Consider the following 23,831-nt stretch of genomic DNA (forward strand, 5'->3'; position numbering starts at 1 on the left):
GCTAAAATTACACATAAGCTCTCACATGCTACCAAACTTTTCTGTCAGAGCTTTTAAACCACCAATCATAGTTACTCACATTATTAACTGCAACAATTATACCATACTGGGAGGTTTCTGTGTATTATCACTTTCTGTGTTTTCTCTTTTTTTCTCTCCTTTTTTGGCTGAAAGCTAGATATCATATAGGATGGCAGATAGTGAGATATATATTATTTTTAGCTTAAAGATGAATCTGATTTTTCTCCTTTTTTTAGGCCTTCAATGTGAGATGTATATATAATTTGGTTAGGAACTGGTATAGACTCAATTTTTATAACCACATTAATTCACATTTCTCTGAGGTTATCTTGTACTTTGATAGTAGAATGGCTTGCCAATGGCAATTTTATTAACATCTACTTACCCTTTAGCTTTAGGCACGCTCTAGGATTGGGCCTCAAGGAGAAGCCACATCTTGCATCTATTGTCTCAAAAAAAAAAATCTAGTTATCTTTACTTAATACTTGTTAGGATCTTGGATGAGGCCAAACAAGAGGAGCATTCCTTGGTGTTCTAATCTAAAACTATCTCCGTAAACCGACCTTGGATCTCTGGGGAGTACCTTACCCCTCACACTGCAGTGATGATCTCCACACAAACGCCTGCCTTGGTCCCTAAAGGCCAAGCGTTGTTTCTCTCTGTATCCTTCATCATCACCATCCTTTCATATGAGTCATCACAGACATTATACACTGCCCTAAAACAACAGATTCTACTGTTCATTGTAGACCCGTACTTTATTTCATTAGGGACAGCGAATCCTGTTTCCGTTCACCTTCCCAATGCACATCTCGAGGAGTTCTCAGAGAAAACGTTTGTTACAGGGCACATCCCTCTACCCACAGCTTCCATGGTGTCCAACTTCTCGTGCTCAATCACACTTATCCTTTAGCAACTCATTCAAAATTCTGTCAGAACCTTGTCAGGTACATGTGACCTCTGGCAATTTTTACCCATGGCACAAAAATGATGGCGTCTCCTCTTTCTAGGTGACTTTGTATCTCCAGACTTTGTGGTGACTGGTTGCCCTGCAATCTTAGTAGCTCAGAGCATTCCTTTGAAGTCTTGAACATATCCTTTGAGTAGCTGGGGTTTTTTTTTTCCACTCTCAGTCATGGTGGGGAAAAAAATCACTCACTTACACTAAAAGTGTGAACTTGAGCTTTTCCTCTGAGAATGACAGAGGGAAAAAGACTGGGTGAAATGAATGGTTGTTTGATTCATTGATAATCTCCATGCCGTTAAGTGGGGTGTCCTTGTCTAAGATTGAAAAATAATACAGTCTTTTGAAATGTTCCATTAAGAAAGAAAAGGTTTTCTTCCACTAGGGGAATAGCTGCATTTTTGGTTCAACAAAGAGAGGGTTAAAGCCCCTGTCTCCTATGGCAGCAACTGCATCGAAATAGTTTTTTTGCAAAGGGCTGTACAGAGGATTTGTTGAAGACTGATTCTTACATTTGAAATGAGTATGTTTACTTTGATTTGAACCAAGGGGTTCCTCCTGGGTCTCAGGACAGTGAAGAGCATGGACACCAGGCAGGATACAAGGAAAATGGTTCTCATTATGGGGATATGAGTAAAGCACAGGAGTAAATCAGTTACTGAGGAGAAAGAACATCAGAGAAGTGCTGGGCCAGAAGTAATTATTTTTCATATTCAGACTTAGGGCATTCTTCCTGCATTATGATTTCCTTCCATGATATCCCATGTCTGAGAAGTGTTGGCACATGCCAGAGCTGGAGTTGGTTATAATTCATGAATGTTAGGGCAGTAACACACCATCTACATGTGGCACAACAGTTAATAAAAGAAAGGCCAGCTTGATACACACCAGTTGAAATGCAGGAACAACTTAACGTGAAAGGATTCAGATTTCTTTAAAGTAAAGCCTTTCAAGATATTACAACCCCTTTCTATCCCTACCGTAGTCATGGGTTTAGAGAAAGAGACTGTTTGGAAAAACAATAAATTATCATTAATAATCACCAGTGTTTTATCCTTCCAAATTGCGGTGAAGCAAAGGCCTTTCAGTTTCATTCATTCTTACAGACAACAAATGTCCAACAGGAACACTGTAAGCAGAAGTGAGACGAGCAGCTCATTAATCAGCATCCTGTGCAGGCGTTAGGAGAAGATGGTAGCTGTTTTTAAGGTTAAAAATTCGGACTTGTGGTCATAACGGACAATTCTTCACTATGCCTGTTCTGAGAAATACCTGATCTGGGAAATGAAGAGTCATGAAGTGATAGCTCCAAGGAATCTCACTCACACTGGCATCTGCCTGCCTTTACATGACAGTAATCATGAAGGTCCTGCACTCAAGGTCACATGGTGAAAAGAGGGGATTCAAATGACAAAATGTCAGTGAGCATGTTAGCCTTCTTCACCTATGTCTACAGACACATATATTATGCAACATTTATAAATCTGAGAGTGAGAAGTTAAAACTTCAATGGATTCGAATTTTATGTAATTTATAGTATGAAGCAAAAAAAAAAAAAAAAAAAAAAAGAAAAGAAAAGAAAGAACAATGATTTGAGACAACCTTTGATTTAAGGTTATTTCAAACATTCTCCCAAACTGCCTGAATACTAGATAAAAATTCTGTCAGGAAGTTTTGAAAAAACACTGTGTGTGTGTGTGTGTGTGTGTGTGTGTGTGTGTGTGTGTGTGTTTTAGCATGAGTTTCCATGTGGAAAGTCAGAGATGGATCAATGGACATCACTTCTCTACTTCCTCTATGTGGTACTGAATTCAGGACTTCAGGCTTGGTAGCAGGAGCATTTACCTGCTGAACTATCCTTCTGGTCTTTCTGTCAGGAAGTTTTTTAATCTACATCTAAAGTTTGTCTCTCTTGCCAAAATTGATTTTCTTTCTTTTTCTTTCTTTCTTTCTTTCTTTCTTTCTTTCTTTCTTTCTTTCTTTCTTTCTTTTCTTCATGTTTTTGACCCATGAATTGTTTCTAAAAGTCAAAACATAAAAATGCTTTCAAATAGATGCTACCCACACAGGGACACACTCTATTTCGGATTGTTCTGTCACTTATTTCACGTGCTATTTGGTGATGGCGTACATGGTCTGATTTCCTACATGAACACATGAGAAAACCATTTGTATTTTATTTCCTCGTCCGTTCTTTGTGTGTACATATGGGGAAGCCCCCATCTTTTCTAGCGGCCCTTGGTGACCATTGAGCATTCCGTTAGAGACGACTGACTGGTCCTGAACAATGTTTATGTCTCCATTGGTATGATTCATACAGTGTTGAAATGGATCCCTGCTGATAAGGTAATACCACGTAATGGGCTCTTCTAGGAAAAAAATACAAGTCGGACATTTAGAAATATTTTAAAATACATTCAATAAGCAGAAAAAGGACTTCTAAAGCATATCATATAGTTTCTATTTTAAATGAATTTATAGAAAGGGCTGCTCTTCTTGGCACTTGGTATTATTTGTCCAGGGGCAGTTTTACTACGTTTGGTTTTTAGTGTTCAATGAGCCAGATACTCTGTGAAGCTTAAAATCCCAGTGCCAACATACACTGTGGTGCCTTGACTCTCTGAGCCTCTCAAGTACCATTTGTAACATAGTTCTATGAAGTATAACTATTACAGCATAATCAAACAGTCAGTAAGGATTTAATAAACACTGGTGACTGAATTAAACCACGGATGGTAATGGCTACCACATGATCAAATTGTTAGCACAGAAGCAAGTGCGCCAAAACAGAACCCCACACTACTACATTAGGAAGAACGGGGACAGGGTAATGGCAAAAAATTTAAGTGTCTTTTTAGAAAAAAAAAATCTGTGTTCTATAAATAGAGCCATACTCCCAACTCCAGGTATATAGTAAGGAATGTATCTTAGGTGACAAAAGAAACTGAAAGGCAAGGTCAGGGTTCTAGCTCAATCCATCCAAGGATAGGCTCCTTTGGTTATCCTGTCAGTTAATAACCATTAACCACCCTGGGCCTGAACTTCAGGATTTGTCATTGGTATAGTTTATAAGTGGAGCTTATGAATGTACAAGCCACTTTTCCAATAATAAAAGCAAGAGGTCTAGTTGATCTATTTCTTTGATGGATCAAGTCTCTTGCAAAAATTCCTAAAGACTTAGTGTTAGATTTAGAGGTATACAATAAAAGTGGATATTATATAACTTTTTGTTGTTGTTGGCATTGCTTGGTTTAGTTTGGGGCTTTTTGTTTGTTGTTGTTCTTTTTCCTTTATAATACGCTTGTAATGTTGTTTGTTCCTTGAAAGCTTATAGTAATTTTTCTGGGGCACTTGATAATAACTCAAATTATTAAGTGTTTTTACTCACATTTTCTCCACCAAGTCACATAGATTCAAAGCTAAGGCTATCATGGAAAATCGTAGGACCATTTCACCTTTGGAAATGCTGGTCTTGAAAAATGCAATGATGATTTCATTTGAAAAAAAAATTCTAACAATCAGAACTTTGGCCCATTGATAGTTATTTTTAGAGATTAAAAGGTAACAGACAAATGTTAAGGATCAAAATTTGGTTATTGTTAAAAAAATTAGACATTTTCAATAGCAAAAAGAACCCTTTAGAACAAAATACTACTAATATAAAACTCCAACAAATTAATATGCTTTTCTTTAAAATACTCCATAGTTCTGGGGTGAGCCTGTCTGAAAGGAACATTTTTTAAATGTTTAAAATGTTTTTAAGCATCAATTTAAGAGGACTCATTTATATTTTTATATATCTTTAGTGTTTACAGTGCTAAGAACAATATATGCAATTATTTCTTGGTCATAATCATTTGGAATTCAACTCCCACTTGAAATTGTCTTAAAAGGAGCCATCCAACACATTACCATATCATAAATTGTGAGGTTTCTCTAAGACGACAATTTAGTCTCTGGTTTTGGATACTGGGACACTCACGTGACATGTGATTGATTCAAGGCAAATGGCTGCTGATCATGTGCTATTCTTTCAGGTCTTTTTTTTCCCCCCAAACTCATATTCATTTATACTCTCGGCTATTCTTATACTATTGTTGATTATCTGAGAAAAATTCTTTTCAACTGCTCTAAAATAATCTATGTTTCTGCAACAATGAGCATAATTGACAATTAGGACACATTATTCACAGCTAAAATATCTCTTCCTTCTAAGGCGGATGCACATGATGTGCAGAGGACGTGGAGAGTGAAGGAAGACAGGGCATCAGAGTTCTCGTGAAGGACTGAAAATTGTAATGAAATGAGCTTGGACCACTGGGGTTGGAGTTACAAGTTGATGAAATAATTTTAACAAACGATAAAATGTATAAATGTAGTTGCCAAGTAGGCTCTACGAAGGCAGAGCCATCAAGTATCCTACTTATATTGGCTGCCCACAGCCTAACATGCCCTGTAGCCACTTAATAAACATTCCATTGAGTTTTCTAAAACAAAAACATTACCTGGGATTCAGGAATGATAGTCAAATTAATCAAATCTCTCAAACTACAAATTCTCACTTCGTTTTGCGGCTGGCAAAGTACAGAAGTCAACTTATTTTCTATTTTGCTTTTTAGTGTGTGTGTGTGTGTGTGTTTTTTCAAAGCATTTTAGTAACACTATCTCTCCTGACTTCTGTACTAAGAAGTGAACATAGTGGAAAAAAATATATATATAAAGGTTTTAACTTTCTTAATTTGTCTGGGTTCTATGCTGCTACAACTCTGTAACCATGGACCTTCAATGGCCATGAACAGCGCAGGGAAATGAGGTTAGCCTGGCAAGGAATCCATTAGTTTTACTTCAACCATAAAATCCCAAATCAGACTGTCTCCGAGTGGCTGTAAAGAATAACAAACAAAGGCAGTTCTACAAAATGGATCACCCCTTTCTAATTTCTTCTGGCCTCTCCTCACTAGGTGGGCACCAATATGGTGAGATGGACATGAAACGGCACGAATGGCAGATTCTGGGTCAGCAGGACAGTGACCGTGTCCAAAAACAATCAGCAAGTGTAAAGATTCAACTGGGACAAGTCTATTTTTTTTTTTAAGAATAGAATACATTAAAAAAAAAAAAAAGAATAAGATACATTCAGTATGTAAGTTTTGGAGAGTATTTTAAGAGTCATCTGTGACAAGAAGTGATTTTAGAGAGCACACTGACACATCCGGCCAGAGTGGATCCCAGTTCCTGGACACAAAACCGCCTGCATAGGTGGGCTTTTAGTTCAGCATTTGAAGAAAAAGAATTTCAGATTCTCAGTGCTCTGCAAACAGCTAGCAATTGCTTCCAACTTTGAATAAACACTAAACAACAATTCCGCCCAAGAGAACAGGGAACATCAATTAAAGACATCTGGTGAGTGACACATATTTCCCAATGTAGCACATCCAAAAGAATCCCAAGTCACACAGAGGGCAATTTCATCAAGAAAATAAAGAATCTAATTGAGCAGATGACATCTTAAATCATTTCCAACTGATTTAGGGTACTCAAAGTTCGGAGTTTCAGAAAAAAACATAAAAGATGCTTTAAAATCCAATATATGAGAAAACTGATTAACGAATAATTAAAATTCATCCAGTTCATTTTCCATATAAGATTTAAAAAAGAAACACATGAGTTCAGAGCATAGCAGGAGAACTATTGTAAGGGATCATGCTTTAATTTTTTTTAATAAGAATTTTTATTTTTACACAGCTGTGGAACCAAGTATAGGGAATGAAATTCCTGTTAGTTTCATGCATCCGTGAATAGCTCATGTACGCTGCTGAGATTTTACATAGTGCTTTTATTAATTCCTTAAGAACATCACATAAGGTGCTGTGATCATAGTTATCCCACCTCTCCCAAGTCCGCATACATCTACCCTACCTCTACACCCATCCCACCCTCCCTCCCTCCCTCCCTCCCTCCTTTCCTCTCCCCTTCTCTTTACCTCTCCCTCCCTCTCCCCCACCCCCTCTGCTGCTACCCTCTGTACCTGCACTGAGTCCAATTCTTTACACCCACTGGCAGGGTAAAGCATTTCAGAAATGTATGTCATTGAAACATTGAGATGGATGTTGTTTTTTATTTTAAGGCACATAAAGTATGCAAAACTAATAAGGACAACGCAAAAAAAAAAAGTTCTGGACAAAGCTTTGGAGAAAAATTGAGCCTCTGGGTCTTTAAAGAGCTGCTTGGAAACTCAAAACCATCACAAAGAGTTCTCTGATATAAACTGGGAAAGAGGAAATCAGATCACCCTAGTGTTAAACGGCTGAGACGGTGCGATAATTCCTCAGTATGGATCATTTCATGGCGACACACTGAAACCATTTCATACGAATGTCAAACTGTTACAGGCTAGACAAACGTTTGTGCCTCACCTAAGCTTAGAGGTTAAATCCTCAGTTCTCAATGTGAAGCTGGGATCTTGGTTGGCAACGGGGGTGAAAGGTTGGCAAGAGGGACCCAGTAAAAAGTGACTGCAGAGACCTTCCTGCCTGCTGTGTGAGGTCCCGTGGGGATGCCACCTTCCACAAGACATCAGCAAGCCAGGACGCGATCCCTCACCATTACTGAATCAGCTGGCACCTGGATCTTGGGAGGCTCAGCCTCTAAATGTTTAGGAGAAAAAATTCTATTTAAGCCACCAAACTGGTAATTTATAATGATATAAGCCAGCCTGACTATTATGGTTTCTTTAGGGAATTGTTTCGTTCAATTTACAAATGAGCATGAGGCCTAAACTCATAGAAACCCAAAAGTGATGTTGATCGGCGATCTGCTTAAATACCTGTTTGATGCCTTTATCTTTTACAGTAGACACAGATTGATTAAGTACTGCAAGCTACATTGGTACTCTTCTTGTTAGGGAGCTCACTAGCAAAGAGAACGTCTGAAAATAGTCTCTCTGTACTCTCTTCTCTGGGATGCCTTATGCAATGGTCAGTCTTCACTGCCGACTTGACTAGATTCGAATCGCCCAGGAGACACGTGTGAGTATGCATCCATTGGTCCACGTGATGTCCGGAGAGCTTTAAACGAGGAAGGAAACCCTTCCCTGATTGTATAACAGCATCACTCCAGAGGCACTGGGGCCCATGCTGAATGAAAAACGGAACAGGGAAGGGGACCAGCTGCGCGCCAACACCGAGCTTTTGCTCCCTGACGACAGACGGACGCATGGTGGCCAACTGCCTCAATCTCCTGCCGCCACACTTCCTTTGGTATGGTGGACTAGAACCGTAAACTGTGAGGCAACATAAGGCCTTATTTCATATGCTGCTTTTTTCCAGTTTATCACAGAAGTGAAAGATAACCAATATACCTTCATTCACAGTGACAGATGAGGGCTCTACCCAGCCACATGTGACTAACGCACCTCTAGTCACACTGACGGACGCAGGATTTACACAGTGACATGTGGACAGTCACATAAACAGCCTTTTCATTAATGTTCTATTCTTTGACTCCCAAATGTCGTAATGACAAAGTAAAGAAATGATAGTTCCTAATCAAATTATTTACACGTTCTCTAACGAGACAGAAAAAGGTACTTCTGAGTGTGCAGTTTGGGATTCTATTGTGCCCAAAGACTTAGGGGGTAGGTGTGACATGCACGATTGTGGGATAAGTTCTTACTAGGAAAAAAGCCACGTCATTTCTCTGATAAGGAGTCGTCCTGTGCTCGGAAGTGCTCAGCTGGGTGGAAGAAGGGGAGTGCTCCCTGCTCAGCGGGTTTTGAGGAAACAATGAAACAGAGGAAGGGGGAGCCCCACTGCTGCAGACACCTGAGTGTAGGCAGCTTAAGTTCTCATGATCTGGGAAGCCTCTGCCTTTCCAGAGAGCCAAAAAAAAAAAAAAAAAAAAAAAAAAAAAAATCACATATAAAACAAACACAAAGCCGGGCGTGGTGGCGCACGACTTTAATCCCAGCACTCGGGAGGCAGAGGCAGATGGATCGGTGTGAGTTCGAGGCCAGCCTGGTCTACAAAGTGACTCCAGGATGGCCAAGGCTACACAGAGAAACCCTGTCTCGAAAACCAAAAAAAAAAAAAAAAACAAAAACAAAAAACAAAAAACAAAAAAAAAACACAAACAAGGAACCTCCTAGCATCATTAAACACTCTTGGTCCCTGAATGGAGAAGTATTAAAGGATATGTTTTAATTACTCCAAAACACTCCCCCTTTTGCCTTTTTTTTTTTTTCAAATCACATGTCCCTGACATTCAACAAAAGAAAGTATCATATGGATGGTTTGTTTTCATATGTGATTTATAATAAGAATACTCAGTAACAGATGTGTTCGTAGTTCTTAGTTTGATAATTTGTATACAGCTCACCCCTACTATAATGAGCAACTATGCAGAGTTGATGAAAAGAATCTCAGGCACAATGCTCTGGCCTTTTATTTTATGCAAATTCCATATAACCAAACACCAATTACTAAAACAAATGAACGTGAACATTGCACTGATTTGTTGAATTTATTTGGTTGGTTATTAAACTTGGGACTCAATTAAATGACTGGCATAGCTCTCAGTAAAGCGTTTTTCTTTTTTAATGCTGTAAGGCACACTATCTTGTCCTTCCTACACACTCATCTCAGTTCTGTAGGAAGAATGAAAGATGGCCTTGGGCCATAACAGGAGGATGACAGTATGAAACACAAAGCAATCCCATACTAGAGAAATGTGTTTGCATTTGTGGTTTTTCTGATGCCTTCAAATGAATGTTCCTACGTCACAACCACATCTGTTTGGATGCTTCTTCCCCTTGGGTAAATGAACAAAGGGACATATTGTTGGAACTTGCCTGATGGAAATTAAATCTGCTTTCATCCTTGCCTGGTACAGCTTTCCTTGAATTGCTCTACTTATTTTCTGTGTTTTCCCCCCATAAGATAATAGGAAACTCAAATTTATCATGGAAATCATACCTTACAGACATTGTGTAATTGGAAAGAATTCTTACATTTCCTCAGAGCACTGAGAAGGGAAACAAAGATATTTCTTAAAAAGAAGAAGATTAAAGCTGGCAATTAGAGACCTCTGCCAGAGTGAGGAGCTAACGAAAGGACAAGGTTTCAGACTATGTTTGGCTGACAGATGCCTTTAACACATTTTCTTTCTTTCTTTTTTTTTTTTTTCATTAATTTATTCAGATTACATCTCAGTTGTTCTCTCCTTATTTGTATCCTCCTGTATATCTTTGGATGAGTCTAGACAGATTGGTAGTCAAGACACTAATTTCTCCTATTTTAACTTTAACTATATCTTTGTTTCACGCCCTCAGATATCAGGATGTTAGTAGCACACAATGAAGCTTGTGCGAACAAAGGGGAAGGCATAGAAATGACAAAGAAGTCCCATCAAATGTCAACCAGGCCACACAGATGAGTAAGTCTCCATTTCTTTACAATCTGCGTACAGTTAAGAGAAATGAAAGCTAACCAAAGTCTCCCCACAGATCTAACTGCAACAACATAGTATTAAAACCCCGAGCAAACCACAAGCATTGTTAAGTACATGCTTTACAAGAGAAGTAAAGATGAAAGGCACTTACGCTTTTGCTCCGAGAAAGTAAGTCGCAAGTGGTCCTCTCCATAGTGGAGTTTCCAATAGCTCAGATGCCACTAGCTGCTCCCAACGCCAATGTTCTCGCTGCAACAGTTACCCACTCAAAAGCAACTGGAATGCTGGAGGGGAAAAAAAAAGGCGAGGGAATGTTTAATCAAGTATATGATTAACACGTGCACTTGGAAATGCTGCCATGGGCTGGGACAATGCTTCTTAAATAATTCTTCAGAGCAGGCGGAGATGTTGATGTGTTTAAAGCAATAAAAGTGGACATGAGAATACTTCCAAAAGGAGCTTTTGTTAAATGCAAGTTACAGATGTCAGCACCAGCTGCTTTCCGTTAAACATCTGAGCTTACTCTTTTTTTTTTTTTTTTTTTTTTTTTTGTGTGTGTGTGTGTGTGTGTGTGTGTGTGGTTGAAATAAATAGGTGTGGTAGGCACCATCTAAAGATTCTCATAGGAATGGAAGATGCAGATGTGGATGAAACATGGAATATGCCAGTTCTCGCTGGGGAACTAGGGACTCTTCAACTTTCTTCTGCAGGACCAGCAACATAGCCTTGTCCACCACTGGGAAACAGTACTGACTACGGGATGGCTGTGAGCATGGTGGCACAGCTCTTTGCTTGCTGTAGTACCAGTAAATCTACATAAAAGTGATTGGAGCCATCCCAGGGGCTGTGTAGAAATCAAGTGAGTACTCTGCCCCGCTAGTTCAAAGGGGTTGAAAAGAATGTTTGGGAGAAGGCGAGAGCAGCTTACCTAGTTAAACAATAACTGTTCTTCTAGAGACTATTACAGGATAGCTGTCACTTTTACAACACCGATGGCTTTGTTACCTAACCTTCACCTTCCTAGGCACTGGGCTGTGTTTTGAGGGAAGAGCAAGTTAAACAGTCCATTTCTGGCATTCGTCTACCTCCGATATGGCTTCACAAGTCATAGGATGGAGTTGTATGTGGGATGATGGGCCTTTTGGGGAATTACTCCAGGGGAAAGATTATGACATCAACACGCTTGACCAAAACATTGACTAACAGCATAGGCTGACACTGTTGGTAGCAACAGCGTGCCACTCCATCCTTTTGCTGCAGTCTAACCTTCTTTGTGGAAAATAATGACCCTGAAGCTTAAGGGGGAAAAGTAGCAACAGTCAAGCCCTGAAGGAGTTGGCTTCATAAAAAATTTTTGAGCGTACTAAAGTACAAGATCATATGAATTACACATTGAAGATGTAAGTGATGTAAAACAGTTCTCTTCTTTTAAAAAACATGAATTGAAAGCATGAGAGACTGTAGGGAACACAACATGGCTGTGGACCCCACCACAGGGCTAGCCATCCATCAGAGAGGCCCAGAGCCCAATACCACCACTAGATAGGGACCTTCATTAGGCTGTCTAGCAGGCCACAGTAGCACTCCCTCAAGGCTGAAGAAACTTGTTTTAATCATGCATGAGTCACTCTCTTCAGAGTCTTAAAATTCAGAGCAGTATATTTTTTAGGGAGGCCAAAAGCCCCCCAACAGCAAGGTGGAAGCAGAAGGACAGCACAGATACTACTCCTGCTAAGAATATGCCTACATATAGAGACCCAGAGCTGCCAAAGGAAAAAGGCTTTTCTAGCTTGAAGAAAATGTTTACCTAGAGGTAAGAAAAAAACGCATTATCCAATGTGAGTTTTTGTGAGGAGAAAGTAATTAGTTCTTTGAGCGTGTATAGGCTTTTGTGGTCACTGTTTTCAAAAGGAGAGCTTTTCAATAAGGGGACTAACCTACAAAGGAAAAGAAACACTTAGTTCATAAGCTTCCAGGAACTGAGTCACCTTCATGATGAGATATGATGCTCACCATCTTGTCTGGTCTTAGAAAGTGTGGGAATATATTATTCATTTCATTTGAGAAATGGATAGAGATTGTTTTAACTATAAATTAAATGCCCATGCCCAAAGATTGGGGGAAAAAACCTAGGTAATTGCCATGGGAAGCTGATACACTATCATAGAGAAACTCACTGAAAATATTTAATTACTCACTTGGTATGTACCAAGTGCCCTTAGGGTATCATGAAGTAGTGCCCATAGTGAGCTAGCTAATCACTGTTTTCAAATGAATAAATCAGAAGAAATCAGAGAAACAATAGATTTGACCTGAAACAGCTTGCTGAATTTATCGAGTATTTAAAAAAAAAAAAAAAAATTGACTCGAAAGTCTTTAATCCCATCCATAAGAGATTCTTTCCCACAGGAATTCAAAATTTGAGTCAACAAATGGATTCAACTGAAAGCCCTAATTCTCCATATACATAGTTTGGAGGTAGCCTGGCCTCCATGAACGAGTATGGACCTGGGAGCCAAATAGGCATAGCTCTGCAGAGCTCTGGGCAATGTGGCATATCTTAGCAGAGAGACACTAGCGCACACTTGAGTATTAGTGTAGATGACGTGATGTGAGAACTATATTTAGCCAAACGTTTGGCCCATAAGATAGATGGCACTTTTGTCTCTGAGTATCAGATGCCAAGTAATAATGATACAACCGATTCTTAGTTATTGTCTATGGTGCCTAAACTTCCACAAGTAAAGCAGGCCTAGGCAAATTTCAACTTAGCATTAGTGAATCATTTATCCAGATCTCGGGAGTTTGTGCATTAATATCAGGATCGTTTTAAGAGAGTTTAGTAAAAGCTATAAAGAAGATGGGGGCTGGGGCACAGGAACCCACAACGACAGTGCAGTCCTGGGGGTAGGCAACCATAGAGTTATATAGAGTAAGTTCAGGGGACAAGTAGAGCCAATCACCTACAAGGAGACAGTCACGCAGAGCTGGCTTCCTTGACAAGGCAGGTTACTTTCTGGCACAGCCTGGAGGAAAGGAGTGAAGAGAAGCACATGGCCTCACACCACCCCCCTCTGATCACCTGCCAGGACTCCCCGCCAGCCAAATGCAGCTAAGCAAAAGGGCAAAGAAAGATGCTGATACACGTTTCATCTGTCAGCCTTCTAGGGCAGAAAACTCTGAAAGCAAGACAGAGGCGGGCGGGGGGGAGGATGGGGCGGGGGAAGAGCCACAGGCAAAATAGAAGACGCGACACACACAAATATGGTATGCACTCAAGCAAGAGAATTGCATTTTTCTGCTACCTTGTTCTTACCAAGAAAAATACCTACCATTTATCTCAATAACACACACAGACTCCCCCTCTCTATATACATATATATAATATATATACATATACACACATATGTATTTATTAAATATATATGATAGTTATATTATACTACTGGAAAGGGCAGCATTTGCTCCAGAGAGAACAGAGAACTGCCCGTATTCAAACTTGATCACTCTGTGGCCATGGTTTCTATTTTTGCTTATGCCTCTATACCACTCTGATGCTGCTATCGTGGACCAAAGACGTTTAATTATCAACAAAGTAATCAGCACGACATCACATTTGTGCCCACACCAAAAAGAAAATGTTTGAGAAGGAAAAAGAAAAGCTGACTCCCAGGGAGGCAGTTCTCTGAGTCCCTACAAATTCCTCCCTTAGCAAAGATAACCCAGAGAGCAGAATGTGTTTCTCCCTCTAGGCAAAATACACTAAAATGGAAAACAGGAGGGAACTCAGGCATGTATGATGCCATTATGGCAGAAGCTTCCATATAAAAGTCAATTTAGGAAGAAGGAGGAGTTGACTCCTGCAGGGAACAGACTTTAGAGACAGAAATAAAGAGAAGCAGATTAGAAAAGCCAGGGTGGCACACTGAGAGCAGAAGCCTGAACCACCTGCATAAACGGTGCAGGTTTGGAGCAGGGATCAGACTTCAGACAAGTCCCTTCCAGGGCATTAAGAGTTTAAGTGGCAAACGCTCTGCACTGCTCATCAGAAGGAATCATTGTGATGTCCACCACACACAGGAGCTGTGTGATGCTGGGAAAGTGCCATCTCTTTTCCCTTGGACCTGTTGTGTGCTTCTGTAAAGTAGAGATAATAGTATCCTCCCAGACCACCCCAAAGGGCTCATGTAGGGATTAATTAACTAATTAATATCAGAAACTTTCTGAAGAGTTTCCCCCAAACATAATTCTGCTTATTTAAACAGAAACCGTGGCTGTCTAACGACAGTCAAACCTAAGAGTTAAATAAGGTTTCGGTTGCCTTCAAATACCAGGAATGCTATTGGGTATATGTTAGGCACTTAGCATGAATTTCCTATTCTCCTCTCATTTGTTTGTTTGTTTTCTTTTCTTTTTCAAGACAGAGTTTTCCTGTGCAGGGTTTTCCTTGACTGTCCTGGACTCACTTTGTAGACCAGGCTGGCCTTGAACTCACAGAGGTCTGCCTACCTCTGCTTCCCAGAGTGCTGGGAGTATAGGTGTGCACCAGTGTGCCCAGCCTATTCTCTTTCTATGGAACTCGATTGTTTTCTCCTTTCCTTAAATACTATAATGACTGCTGAGTCATAAAACCACTCCCAAACATTAAAATGAAACACTACCAAGCCCTGACTTGCCAGTCACTGAAATAAATCTGCCACATAACACCAAACCTTCTTTGTTTAGGGCAGTGATTCTCAACCTGTGGGTCACAACCCCTTTTGGTGGGGAAGGGGGTGATCAAAGACCCCTTTTGTAGGGGTTGCCTAAGACCACCAGAAAACACAGCTATTCACATTACAGCTCATAACAGGAGCAAAATCACAGTTATAAAGTAGCAACAAAAATAATTTTATGGTTGTGGTCACCACCACACATGGAACAGTATGAAAGTGTAGCAGCATTAGGAAGGCTGAGAACCACTGTTTTTAGGGAGAAGGACATGTCCACTTGTTTGGCCTGTGAATAATTAAAAAGTTCTCAGTTAGATCTGTCTCCGATTTAGAGTCTTTTCTTCATTAGATGGTAGGTGTTTGTAATGGTACACCCAGTTGAAATAAACCTGCTTCTGTCTTCCCTTAGATTCTTTGAAACGTCTGGGAGAACTGAGGATGTAACCAAACCCAGGTGTTAGACAGATGTTCAGCAGCTACCCACCCACTGAGCTATAGCCTAGGTCCCCTTCCTAATGTATAGGAAAAATAGTAGATATAGAATATATATATATTTTTTATAAAAGTCAATCTCTTCACGCAGTGCAAACAGGCTCAATTTATTTAGACTTATCCAGAAAATAAACATACAGGAGACGAAACAGAGCTTTCATGAGGAATTTAACTGATGGCTATAGTGAGCTAGATGCACACGCGGTTTCCCTCTCCATACAGAAGGCAGACAGTCTTTGTCCTGTTGGCGTCTCTTTAGACAAAGGCAGACTTCCATGGACTCCCTCATATCTTCTAAAATTGTGAGTTAAAAGAAAGTGCCTTTTAGTGCAGACCCAAAGAGAACAGTAGAGAGTTCCTGGATTTCATAGCTTCTCACTTGTCCAAGTGTCATGTGCTGATATCCCTCAGCTGAGCTCTTGCTTGGGGCTCTCGAGACTTCGATCTAGAGAGCTCAAGGTATACACGGAATTGTTCAGGAATTGGAAACATGAGGAATCAGCCTAAGATCACAGAGCTGCCGAGAGTGGGACAGGAGGGAGACTGCGGCGCCCTCCTCCACGTCAGTGTCCCAGAACCGGATACTCTGCCCTGTTCATTTCTTCCTTTTTCCAGAGCTAACTACAGAGCTCTGAAAGAGTCTCGTGGCTTACCAACAGAGTTGACCTACTCAGTTCTAGGCAGACAGAGCAGCTGGCTGGCAGCAGAGGTTGCAGTTGTAACATCCTGTTTCAGTTTGCACTCTAGGGACTTTTCTCGGCAGAGGAATCTTAAAGGCCCAGTAGAGGAGTCAAGTGATCTGCTACACACGTGCTTATTCCGACGTCATTCCTTCATTGCAGTTAGACTGCTCTACTCTCTCCGTGTTCACTTCTGACTCTGAGTCTCAAGTTCATGCTTTTAAGTTGTTCATCTCTCTGAACTTTTTCCTTCTTCACAGTCCTACAAAAGTCCTACCCTGTCTGTCAGTTTCCCCACATCTCCCAATCACCTAGGCCTCTACTACCGACTTCAGAAAACAAAGGCAAGTTGCACAGATTTCCGCTTTGTTCCCTACGTTTTCTAAATGTAATTGTTGCTTCTTCAATTCAGAACTGAATGGAGCACCTTATTCCATCCTATACACATTGTATGATTATCAATATAAATTCATAAGGCTGAGCACACTTTACCCTCACTTTCCCACCTTCTTCATAGTGCTGACATAGTTTTGGTTACTTATCAATAACTTAAACAGAGAAGAAAAATAAAGCTATAAACCAGTTGTTCTTAACCTGTGGGTCCAGAAATCTTTGGGTGTCAAATGACCCTTTCACTGGGGTCACCTAAGACCATCAGAAGACACAAATATTTACATTCTGTTTTATAAAGTACCAAAATTACAGTGAAAAAAAATTATGATTGAGGGCCACCACAACATGAGGAACTGTACTAAAGGGTCATAGCATTAGGAAGATTAAGATCCACTGCTATAAATCCATTTTTAAAAAATGAGCATTTCAACCAGTAAGTATAGATTTTGCAAAATTAGAAACAAAGTTATAACTACAGAAACTGCTTTATCTCATTATCAAAGAAATTAAAATCTCTGGATTTGTATTTGACTTCTCTGTAAGTTACCAATGTTATTTTAATAAACTCCTAGATGTTATTAAAAGATATGGATGTGTGTGTGTGTGCGATTAAATATATGTTTCACATCTTGATGATATGCTTTGCAAATGAAATAAAACCTTTGGAAGGGATTTGCTAATGAAATGCAAAAACTTTAATGTTGTCACATATTTTTATACAATACTTCTAAAACTAAATTTAACTATGAGAAGGGATTTGTATGCAAAAGCAATCTTGGAAGTACTAATAGAAATAATGAAATTTTGGAAATAATTTAGATATCCAATTATAGGAGACTGGCTAATTAAAATATGCAACTTCTCCTAATACATAATATAGATGAATATTAATTTAATTAGATGAGAGACTGTGTGAGTGTTGTAATGTTAACTAAAAATTAGGAGAGGGAGTTGCAGCTATAGATAAAGCTCAGTGATAGAGTCCTTGCCCAGCAGGTGTAAGGTGCTAGGATTAATCCCCTACAAACACACACACACACACACACACACACACACACACACACACACACACCAAAAGAGAGACAGATACAGGAAAACAGACAGACAGACAGCAGAGGAGTGAGAAAAGAGACAGTAAGAAGATGGAAAATAAAAAACTTCAATATTAAGGTTTCTTATATAATACTCCCCTAAATTATACACAGAAGAAGAGTTGGAATGAGACACCACAAAAGTCAGTACTTCTGTACAGGCACCATATTCATTCCATTCTGTCTTATAAATTTCTTTGCTTCTTCTAATTATCAACACTTGGGAAAAAAACACTTAAAAGTTAGGCAGACAAGAAAATGTCTGTGTGAGTATAACAGCCACTAACCATCCATTCTTTCTTTTAGTGTTAACTACTGCTTCTGTCTATGGTTGTTCTGGGTGCTTCTCACATTGCTCTTTGAAGCACTCGAGTGAATAGAAAACAACTCAGTAACCACCACTTTCTACTTGAGAATGTAACAACAAGTGCTAACTTTTGCCTATATGACGATTCTGGGGGAGGTTGTTTGATTGTTTATTCATCTCTTCCGTTGCTCTAGAATTCCCCAGTTTGCTATTTTCCATGTAGTGCTAGAATTTATCTTTCAGGACTGGGAATGGCTGAGTTAAAAAGAGTTGGCCAAAATCAAGTCTCCTCTCAATGATTCTGTTGTTTCCATCCTCTACTGGGTGTCAACCAAAGCACAATTTTCCCTTCTTTCGAATCTTATGATACTATACAGTCTACCATAAGAAGGTCTTCAACATTACACTTGGAAAAGCAGTTATGGTGCTTCCTCTGTGCTAGTTTCTGAGTATGCAAAATACACTGCACCCTGAAGACAGAGACAAAGGCAAACACTGCACTAAATTAGCAAGCAGGTGAATTAAGTTTTATGGAACCAATAGGAACTCAGTCTACAAAATATTTTCCTACCACTATACATTGGGGGCAGGGAGGCGACATGAGATGGAAAGTTAGAAATATTCAGAAATCTACCTAGCCCCTGCTCTATGTGCTGTACCTCTGTGGAGTCTCTCTATGCAGCTTCTAAAGCAAGTCTTCACTAAAAGTTTCTTCATTTATTCTATGAGCATCGCCCTTTCACCCTGTCCTCCCTCTCCTCCAGCCACCATCCTTTCCCTTCACAATTGAGTTATTTGAAAGAATTGGTCACGGCAATTCTCCTTTTGCCATGCCAGCCTCTTCCCCTTAACCCAATACACACTAGTTTCACTCCTTTTCTACTTGCTCAGGAAATCCAAGAACTATCAGAAATGTCAAACACTCTGAATAGACTGCACAGTGCAACACGGTTTTTTCCCCAGTAACTTTCTACTCTGTCTTCTGTAGTATGGGTTTGCTGGCTCTCTTTTAGCTCACTTGACTTCTTTCTTTTTAAATGCTTTGTAAGCATAAAAATAGGTTTCAAGCATGGACCGCACCAGCTGCTAGAAGTCCAGATCAGCACCTAGCCTAGTCATCATCACAGAGGCATCCCTATGGGAGCAGATGCAGTAACCCACAGCCAAACATTAGGCAGAGAGAGAGAGCCCAAGTTGGAGATCTCCATAGGGTCCCTTTCTTTGGAGCTTGAGGTAAATAATGAAAAAGAGGGAGGAAGAATTGTCGAAGATCCCAGGAGAACACGGTCCATACTCTTCAAGTAGACAAGGCTCATTGGGCTTCTTAGAGACTGAATCAACAATTATGGAGCCTGCAGAGGTCTGTGCTAGGCTTTCTACATACATACTGCAGCTGCTGAGCTTGAGGTTTTTTAGGGACCCCCTGATAGTGAGAGTTGGGAGTGTCTCTGACTTTTTACCTGTTCTTGGGACCCTTTTCCTCCTGTTGGATGTGAGGGTTTGTACCTGGTCTTATTGTGTCTTATTATGCTGTGTTCAGTGGAGATCTCTGAGAAGCCTGCTCTTTTTTTTTTTTTAATACTTTCATTTTATTACACATGTATAAAACAAACTGCATACAGCAGGGAGAACCATGTGACAATCATGAGAATAATGAGTTCTATACATGTTACATTCATAGTGACTTGGCCATCTGCATTCGTCCCATTTGAAGTAAGTGTCTTTCCTGTTTTGTTGGGTCTAAATTTCCAAATGAGATTCAATATTTATCCTATCTCAACTCTAATAGCTTAACTTCTTTATCTTGATCTAAAATGATCTTGTCCCCTAACCAACTGAGCTTGGTTGTAAAACTATACTATCTTGTCTTCAATGCCCCTCAGAGACTCAAGAAGGAGTAAAACTTAAACTCCTGAGTGAACCAGTAGTGTGGGTTAGCAGCTTCCAGAATGTACAAATTGACTTAAGACAGTTTACTGTCTGACCAGTCACCCAATACACTTTATAACGTTGCTTTTTCTACAGGGAAGCAGAGGAGGATTAGATCTAAAGGAGAGGTAAGGTGTGTGTGTGTATGTAGGGCAGGGGTGCTGGGAGGAGTCGGGGACGGGAAACTGTGGTCAGGGTGTGTTGAAAACAAAACATAAATAAAGAAATAGAAAAGGTGGTTTTCATTACGACATCTTTATATAATTTGATTATATTCATCCCTATTACACCTTGCCCTCTCCCCACACATGTTGACTGATCCTTTTCTTCTGTCCAAATAGGTCCCTTCTACTTCTGTTTCACAGGGTCATTTTTTTCCCACATATACAATATGAGCAGCAGCACTGGTTTTACTTTTTTCACCATCTGCAAATAAATGACGGCCAAGTCACATTTTACCAAGGAAAGCTATGGAATTTGGAATCCTGGGGGGTGGGGGGCTGGAGAGATGACTCATTGATTCAGATCAGTTGCTACTCTTTCAGAGGACATGGGTTCAGCTCCCAGAATTCATATGGCAGCTCACAAGCATCTGTGACTCCATTTCCAGGGTATCCAACACCTCTTCTGGCCTTTACAGGCACTGCACATATATGTCACACAGACATATGTGCAGGCAAAACACTCACACACATAAAGTGAAAGAAAATAATAAATCCTTGTTAAAAATTCAGATTCTTGACTATCCACTGATGAGTCAGAGCCTCCAAGGCAGGTCCCCGGGTTCTAATTATGATGAGTTCAGTGCACTGAGCTGTTGGCCAATACTCAAGAAACTTTATATTATGGTTTTTACATTATATTCGCAGAAAACCCATCTGTTTCCTATTTCACTAATTATTATATGCTTAACAATTTCTATGAATACACCTCATATCCTGATTGCTTCTGAGCTTCAAATTCATGTCTGTCAGCCCCCTGACTTGAAATGTTTGTAACCCTCTCAATTGCTTTATGTTCATTATGAATTTAATAGTTTTTCTTCGCTCTCAAACATGTTCCTACTATCATCTGTTCTCTCTCCCTCCTTCTCCCTCCCCCCCACCCCTCAGCCACAACTCTGAACTCTTCTCATCCCTTTTTCATTATCTCCTCCACTTGACTGATGGTCAAGTCTTACTGGAGTACATTGCAAATGTGGCTAAGCTCTCTCCTGTCCTTACAACTCTGTCACCACCATGCTCACCACCATCTTCAGCCACCTTCTAATCAGTCTTCTTGGAGCTAACACTGTCTCTTTCAAGCTCATCTTTAAAAATCTAATACCCATATGACAATATACAAATCAGTCTCCTACACATGATGAGTAGGGACATGTGTTTCCTTATTACAGAGCCACCCCTTGTTCTCGAATGGCATGGTTTTCTTTCACTTGAAATAGTGAGCCAACTACAGTTGTGGTTTCTTTTTAAACTACATCTGTCTGTCTGTCTATCTATCTATCTATCTATCATCTATTTATTAATTTATGTATATATGTGTATATGCACACATATGCCACAGTGTGTGTGTGTGTGTGCGTGTGTGTGTGCATGTGTGTGTGCGTGTGCGTGTGTGCGTGCGTGCGCGTGTGTGCATGTGTGTGTGTGTGCGTTTGTGTGCATGCCTGCGCGTGTATGTGCGTGTGTGTGTGCGTATGTGTGTGTGCGCGTATGTGTGTGCGCGCATGTGTGCATGTGTGTGCGTGTGCGTGCGTGCATGTGTGCGTGTGTGTGCATGTGTGTGCGTGTGTGTGTGGGCGTGTGCATGTGTGTGCGTGCGTGTGTGTGTGTGTGCGTGCGTGCGTGTGTGTGCATGTGCGTGGGTGTGTGTATGCGTGTGTGTGTGCATGTGTGTGCGTGCGTGTGCATGTGTGCGTGTGCATGTGCGTGGGTGTGTGTAGGTCTGATGACAATTTCCAAGCTTTGTTCTCATCTTTTACTATATGAGGAGCGCAGTGACTGAAGTCAAGACTTTCAGACTCAGCAGCAGATGCCTTAACCCACTGAGACATGTCACTGACCCAACTTACAGATCCTTTCACATTCTGGTTTTTTTTTTTCACACCTCCATTTATTTGTTGGACATTCTTCTCTTTCTCATCCACACATCTGCATATCTCCTTCTTTATTGAGGATATCTGCTTCAAGACTCAAGTCAGATGTCACCTTTTCTTAGAAGGTTCTAGTTCTCTCAATATAACAGTCTCCTGCCAACCAGTCATTACCCCTTTTCTGTTCTTCTGTCAAACCCCCTGAAGACCCCCAAGCTCACCAAATTACATAAAAATAATCAATTTCCCTGTATGTCACTGCCACTTTTACCCTGAATTTCAGTTCCCTCTTGGAAGCAAAGCATTTCATGCTTATATATAGACAACCAGTACATAAATCACACACAATAAGCCTTTACCGAATTCTGCTTAATTGAACTGCTTCCCTTCACTAGAATAACGAGAACAATGAACATTGTGTCTCACAACCTAAAAGAATGAATCATTTTCTATATGGTTTATACCTGTACACAGACACTATCCTATTCCTTTCTCTTCTCCCTAAAGGATAACAGTAATACTTCTTACTGACTCATTCGCCCGACATTTAGTAGGCACTTTTGGTATGCAATGAGCTATATTACTGTCCAGGGATGCAAAGATAAAAAATGATAAATTCTTCTTGATGATCTGGGGGTGTGGAGTGACAGGAAACAGCATGATGCACTAAGTTCTCTGACAGCGCAGAAAAGCGGGTGTGGGACCACCAGGAGACTACAGGTGACTCATCCCCCTAATGGCTGCAGAGCTGTTTGTGTCACTCTGTTCTTGTGAACACTTTATGGTAAGTTATTCAAATGCCATTTCATATACTGATATACCCCAAAGCCAAAGGGACAGAACAGGAGAGTGAAGACAGCTCTTTCTGTCTCCTTTGGGCATCTGATGAGACTTCTGTTCCTACAGCAGAGCAGGCTACAGAACTTCATGGCCAGCAAATGTGCTGTAAATAGCCAATTCAGCAGCCATGGACAGTGGGAAACAGTCACACTTCCTCAAGAGAACATAAGCTTTTGATTTCAGAACAAATTTCTTATAAAATAATTGACATTTTAGAAAATAAAAGTACATCATTCGGCTCCCAAGGTGCCTACTTCTTTATTCCCAAGGGTATGGAAATGCCAAAGTACCACTCTTTTCAGTGCTAACCTTGACCAGTATTTCAAAGAAAAGGTTCGGCTGAGTCATTTAGCAGCAAATCAATTACATTCCCTTCCAGGGTCCCGTGATTTATGGCTTCCTCCCCACATACAACTGAAATAATTGTGCTATATGAAATACTCTTTTTTTTTTTTAACCCTAAATACAAGGCTGGGGACAATCTAGTTCTTCTTTCACAAGGATAGGGGCCCCTGTTTCATACTACCCTGCCTTGGTCTTAGCTTCCTGCTCCATAGAGAGGTCACAACAAAATCTTGCTTTCAACAGCTCTCCTAGACACCCTCCCTCCCACTGCCTCCTTATGTTGCCCTCCAGGCCTGGACAGTGGGAGGAGCTCAAATAGGGTCTCTCCTGTAAATCACAGGCAGATGGTGTAAACTCTGCTGACCTGAGGCCCCAGTATGGAAGAAGCCACTGGGGTATCTCATCATCACCTAGGTTATAACACATACATTGATGGGGTTTTCAGATACAAAGCCTTGAGAGGGAAAACAAAAAGATAGTAAGATGTTTCCCATAAAGTCTCTGGCTCACACTGCTTA

The 23,831-nt window shown here is 40.3% G+C and overlaps 1 protein-coding gene across 5 annotated transcripts in view; it reads right to left on the reverse strand.

The window, feature by feature from the left end:
- The window catches only part of Pde4d (phosphodiesterase 4D), a 1,424,262-nt gene that overhangs the window by 1,057,156 nt on the left and 343,275 nt on the right, over positions 1–23,831 (reverse strand). For all 5 annotated transcript variants that reach the window (XM_051172553.1, XM_051172551.1, XM_051172552.1 and 2 more), the window contains one exon: positions 10,584–10,716. In XM_051172553.1, the coding sequence (XP_051028510.1) occupies positions 10,584–10,625 (42 nt within the window). In that variant the 5' untranslated portion in view covers positions 10,626–10,716. The remainder of the gene's footprint in view (positions 1–10,583; positions 10,717–23,831) is intronic.

Source organism: Acomys russatus, chromosome 30, assembly GCF_903995435.1.
Source record: "Acomys russatus chromosome 30, mAcoRus1.1, whole genome shotgun sequence".
NCBI classification, from domain to species: domain Eukaryota; kingdom Metazoa; phylum Chordata; class Mammalia; order Rodentia; family Muridae; genus Acomys; species Acomys russatus.